Raw genomic sequence first — 5960 nt, 5'->3', positions numbered from 1 at the left:
AGCCTACGTTTACAGAGGTTCATCACACACCAGGCACCTGCCCAGTGCTGCTCCCTGCTCTGAGGACCTAAACATTGCAAGATGATCTTGGGAGCAAGAACCTCCCAAAGTGAAGTTTGGAGATGGTTGAAGAAGGCAGCACATGCCCAGGACAGGGCATTTGTCCAGGGACATACTCTCTATCCCAGTCATGTTTCTATGGGTATCTGAGTTTTCTACTCTAATGCATCCTGTAGGTATCAGAGGGGAGAACTGTCTTGTGTCCTGGGTCCTAGTCTGGATCCAGCACAGGGAAAGAAAAGGTTTCTGTTTTACTGTGGAGGGATCTCCAGGGGTCTCCTCCCCCCCAAAAAAAAAGTGAGGGATAACAGAGGAGGATGCCGAAAAACATCTAGTTCTCCTCCTAGATCTAGACTTTTCCACTGTGACTGAGGGACAGACTAGTTCTTTGTGGTTGTTTTTTTTAATTTTTTTTAATTCACGTATTTAACCTGGAGTGTTTGCGATTAAAATCCCAACTAGAGGGGAAAGTCATGTGGCGAAAACTGGGATTCCAGTGATGTGGTTTCAGGTTTGCTTCAGCTTTCTGCATCTCGCTGAAGCCACAACTCACAGCTGTAACTTCTGAACAAAACAGAGGGTGATGCTTCTGTTCTGCTTGACTTGTCTGCTTAAAGCTTTGGGTGGCCGGATGTATGCTGGTAAGCTGAACATGTGCACACATACACGGGCAGTATCTATTTATTTATGTATGTATGTATGTCTACCTGTTTGGCTGTCTGTTGATCTATCCATCCATCCATCCATCCATCCATCCATCCATCCATCCATCCATGAGGCATGTATGCATGTCCATGCACATGGAGGCATGTGAGCAACCCTGTATGCATGCTGTGCTTTTGCAAAGGTGGGTAAGATGAAATCAAGTGAACTTGTTGTCATAAGGAGGTAACTGATGTAGGTGGACTCTTCCTCCTCTCCTAGGTGGCGGAGGGAATGGCATACATCGAGCGCATGAACTCCATTCACCGTGACTTGAGAGCTGCCAACATCCTTGTCTCAGAGACGCTCTGCTGCAAAATTGCTGATTTTGGCCTGGCCAGGATCATCGAGGATGAATACTTGGCACAAGAAGGTGGGTATCGTTCCCAGCATTGCCTCACCAACACATTACCCTTATCTCTATTTCTTTTGCCACACAGACATGCCAAGATATTGGGCATCCAAGGGCTGGACTGGGACCAGGCACAGGGCAGCACTGCCAGTGGCATGAGACCAGAGCCTCCACTGCTGCTGTTGTCAGCGCTCAGGCAGCAGGCACAGGGCAAAAGAGCCAGGTATTGGGTCCTAGGAGAAGCAGCAGCACCTGAGGACAATAAAGAGCAAGTGAGGTTTGCAGAGGGAAATGAGAAAAAAAGTCTTTTGGCACTGTTTGGGGGAGTCCTGCTGAATCTCAGGTTGTCTTACTGGAGAAATTTGACCTCCGCTAAATGAAACCTGCTGCCTGTGCCTACGTGTCCACAGCGAGTCAGTCTGAAGGGAAGGAAATAGCATTGTAACTTGGCCATCACATTGCAGAGGGGAGCGGGAGCCACGAATCTGGACCCAAGTGCAGTTTCCAGATGTCGCAGGCAAACAGCCCAGATCAGATCAGGTCCCTTCCATAACAGAGGGACAACTTACAAAATGTGGGAGAAAGTTTGCAGCTTGGTAGGTGTTTCTCAGGGGAACAGAGTACCTTGAGCATCTGAAAAAAAAACAAATAAAAAAGGCATTAAAAAAATATATTTCCCTTTTAAATGTGAAATTTCTTTATTAATCCACCTGCAAAGCCAAGCTTCTTGCTGGGACTGAGTATCTGAACTCATGGTGAACAGGAGAGCATGACCATGAGAGGTGCCAGCTGGTTTGGCTGGTGCAGAGGTCCGTCTACAGACATTTGACAACAGGGTTAAGGCGATTAAGTCAAATTCCTCTGGTGGCAGCTTTGTCTTTGTACTTTCTCTGTACTGACTTCTGATTCTGAGGTCAATTCTGAGATCGTGTCACTCAGATTGCAAAGAGACTTCATAGATCATCAGGGAAACAAACAGAAATGAGTGAAATAAAACAATTAAGTCTAGCTTAAATGGCACTTACCAGAAGATTTTAAAATTTTGGAAATCTGTCGTCCTCTAGAGTTGGGATGAAGCTAAAATGCCCTATAAAAATATGCTGGGGAAAGCAGATTGAATAGATTTATTTTTTTCTTATAAGATAGGAAACTTTTCTTTCACTTTCATAGAACCATAGGATGGTTTGGGTTAGAAGGGACCTTAAAGACCATCTCATTCCACTCCCCCTGCCGTGGGCAGGGACACCTTCCACTAGACCAGGTTGCTCAAAGGCCCTTCCAGCCTGGCCTTGAGCACTGCCAGGGATGGGGCATCCACAGCTTCTTCTGGCAACCTGTGCCAATGCCTTACCAGCCTCACAGTAAAGAATTTCTTCCTAATATCTAATTTATATGTACCCTATATCATTATAAAGCCATTCCCCCTTGTCCTACCACCACATGTCTCCCTGGAGCCTTCTCTTCTCCAGGGGCTGAACAACCCCAACTCTCTCAGCCTGTTTTCATAGAAGTGTTCCCAATTTGCTGTCCCAAAATACTTTATGATACAAATTATACCCATTCCAAGATATAAAACTATTTCAAAGTATTAAAAGCTGGCAAATGTAATTTGTAAAATTTCATGAAAGGTTACTGTGAGATTGCTGCATTTTTTTAAGGCACTTTTTTAAGGCATTTTTTATCCATAAGAGAAGTTTTAGTGAAATCAGTATAATTCTGTTAACATACCCAAAGGAGCTACATTTCCAGTGGAAAACAGTTCCTATCAGCATTTTTCCAGCTAGTTTTAATCTGAAATAACAACTGCCCCTCTATCTACTTTGAACAATTTTCACTTCATAGATTGCATTTCCGAGCCTCGGCAGCCTACTTGTCAAAGTATGATGTGCAAGAACAAAGGCAGTTATTTCACACACTACATTTTGGCTTTCAGTCCTGAAGGGATATCTACAAATAAAAATGTGGTTTCCTCTGCAGTCCTTAACACATTCAGTTCCTGCTTAAAGTGGTTTGGGGTGAGGTTTTTTTGGCCTTAGCTAAACAGAAATTGCAATCTTATGGTCATTGTTGTCTACAGTGTGCAAAACAAGAATTTGGGAGACAAAGTAAAATGAGATTTCTTTTGGTTTTAATATACATAGGCAGCTTTAAGAACTGGAAAAATAATATTTGCTGTATTGATTATACACTTTTGCTGAAAACAGCCCCCTTCCAATGAGTGATTTTACACAGAATATGATCCTACTGTTGTTGCCTGCTAATAAAGCCACTGGAGGCATTGACTTTGAATAGCACAGACACAGAGTTTGGGCTACAGAAACCCACTGATCCCACACATCAGGTTGCTACCTGAAGAGTGATGGGTCTCTGACGAGAGCTGCTTGGTGCCCAAGGGCTGCGGCAGGCATTGCTGATCCCAGCATCACGACCTGTGCACGCATGGCACTGGTCAGCCGTCCATGCTACCATTCCTGGCTCCATTCCTGAGATCCCATTGCTGAACATGTAAGAGACTCAAAGGTGCTCTAATACTGTGGATTCGTCTAGCTTCATCAGTAAAAATGTTTACCTAGAGTTTTTTAATATGCATATTATCAGTTACCTAAGGCATTATGTTTTTTTCATTATTTGGCCTCCTCGTATCAGTACCTATGGTTGTTTGTAAGCATATACATGTGAATAATTTTTTTAAGATGAAATAGCCTTGAATGCAATGGAGAAAGAATGAAGAAAGGCAAAGACATGCCAGGTAGAAATGACCTTTTATTAAAAACAGGAGATAGGCAGCAATTGCCTTATCTCCATAACTCCATGGTTTCTTCAGTAAGTCCCATCACAGCCCCCTAGTACAGCCAACAGCCCTCAGGACCCCAGGCTAGGTTTGGGGAGCTGCTCACCCATGTCTGTGGGAGCAGAGGGAGATGCTGTACCTCCATGTGCTATTTCCCTTTCTTTCTTCCAAACAGGTGCCAAATTCCCAATCAAATGGACGGCGCCAGAGGCTATTAACTTTGGAGTTTTCACCATCAAATCTGACGTGTGGTCTTTTGGCATCCTCCTGACAGAAATCGTAACCTATGGCAGGATCCCTTACCCAGGTACAGCGCACTGTGAATACAGGATGAGTGTGCATCGACTTCAAAACATCTAAAAAGTTTTGAAGGCACATACCCAAGTGTGCACATGTGTGCCCAGACACACACGCTTGTCTATTCATGCTGAGTTTCCTTTCCTAGGCTCCCACGAGCCTCCAGTATAACCGTGCAAGGCAAAACTTATAGAGGGGAGTCAGGGAGGGGACAGAGGGATGGAGGGGGGAGTGCAACCCTGAGGAAGGGGTGGTTCCCAGGTATGGCTCAGCATTGCAGTCCCTCATACCCTCCAGCTCTGCCTGGATGTGAGCTACTGGGGAGCACTGAGCTTCACCCCCAGGGTGCTGAATAACTCCTGATGGTCTGTGTTTCCTCCCAGGGATGACCAACCCTGAGGTGATTCGCAACCTGGAGCGGGGCTACCGCATGCCCTGTCCGGACATGTGCCCTGGCGAACTCTACAGTATCATCCTGAAATGTTGGCGAAGCAAGCCTGAGGAGCGTCCAACCTTTGAGTACCTGCAGTCAGTCCTTGAGGACTTTTACACCGCCACAGAGAAGCAGTACGAGCCGGAGCCTCTGCAGTAAGCCACTGTCCCACCAGCACCTGGGGACAGATCTGGAGGAAAGCCACCATCCGGTAATGGCTCATTTCAGGCTTTTCCCTTTCTCCTATGTGCCACCAAAATGCATTTGGAGATGGGGAATGAGGAGGGACATGAGGGAGGTGGATGCTGCCAGCTCTGTGGTTATCATGGAGACTAAAGTGGTGGCTGAGAGCTGGCACAGCTCCTTCCTCATCCGCCTGGGAGGTCTGTACCCACTTTGCAGACATCATCTCTGCCATGAAGGACAGCAAAATCCCTTGTGACCCACCTGGACCAGAAAAGCCCCTCAGCCCTGCAACTGCAGCCCCTGGAAGAGGGGACCATAGTCAGGGTGAGGGTACGGAGGTGCACAATCTCTCCCCAGCCTTCTTATGTCACTGCCTGCAATACTACAACCCCTGTCAATCCACGGACAGGGGTGGGAACACGTTCTGTCTGCACCTCCTTGGGTCACACACCAGGCCCCCAAGCTCTGGAGCGATCTCTTCAGGTGGTGCCATCCCTCTGCCCCAAGTCAATAATAAAGAACTGGATACAAGCATTTCCTGTTTCTTTATTTGGGTGTCAGGGTGAGAACGGGTGCCTGTGCTTCCCATGCCCACCCCAGCCCATGGAGGAGAAGGGGTGAGGCCATGAGGCTCTCCGGGCAGTGCGGGGTGATGCTGGGGTGGTACCCCGGGCGGGAAGGGGGGATGCCTGGGGGGCACGTCACCGACCGGCACAGCCAGCTCTGGAGAGATGTTCGCGATGTGGCCACGAGATGTCCCTCCTTCCCTGCTTCTGGGTGGGGGTTAAAGTATCCATATTACAAGATCTCTAAAATAAAAAATACACACACCTCGCCCCTTGCTTTGCTTGAGCTCTTCACTGCACAAGCTCCTGATGCAGCATCAGCTCATCATGCCAGTCCCACGGTGGGTCCTGCTCCGCACCCATCACTAAGAGGGTTCAAATTCCATTTCCCTGGTTTCTGGTGCATCTCTGACCCACAGCTCCGGTGGGAATGCCCACATCAGGCTGCAGGGTGCTTTCTACTTTTGCACATTGCACTGGGTTGGGGAGTGGAGGATGAAGGAATGAGGCACAGATGGAGCACTGAAGGGGTGTTAGGAGTGAATGCCAGGCTGGGACCCAGGTGGACTCTCT

General features: G+C 47.5%; 1 protein-coding gene across 1 annotated transcript in view; it reads left to right on the top strand.

Annotated features, from left to right (window-relative positions):
* BLK (BLK proto-oncogene, Src family tyrosine kinase) overlaps positions 1-5355 on the top strand; it is a 44200-nt gene extending 38845 nt beyond the window's left edge. The window contains exons 11-13 of the mRNA XM_080388308.1: positions 985-1135; positions 4081-4212; positions 4586-5355. Of these exons, the coding sequence (XP_080244434.1) occupies positions 985-1135; positions 4081-4212; positions 4586-4794 (492 nt within the window). The 3' untranslated portion in view covers positions 4795-5355. The remainder of the gene's footprint in view (positions 1-984; positions 1136-4080; positions 4213-4585) is intronic.
* The last annotated feature ends 605 nt before the right edge of the window (positions 5356-5960 follow it).

This window comes from Falco punctatus (genome assembly GCF_963210335.1).
Source record: "Falco punctatus genome assembly, chromosome: 5".
Taxonomy (NCBI): Eukaryota; Metazoa; Chordata; class Aves; order Falconiformes; family Falconidae; genus Falco; species Falco punctatus.
This window is presented reverse-complemented; position numbering and strand designations above follow the sequence as displayed.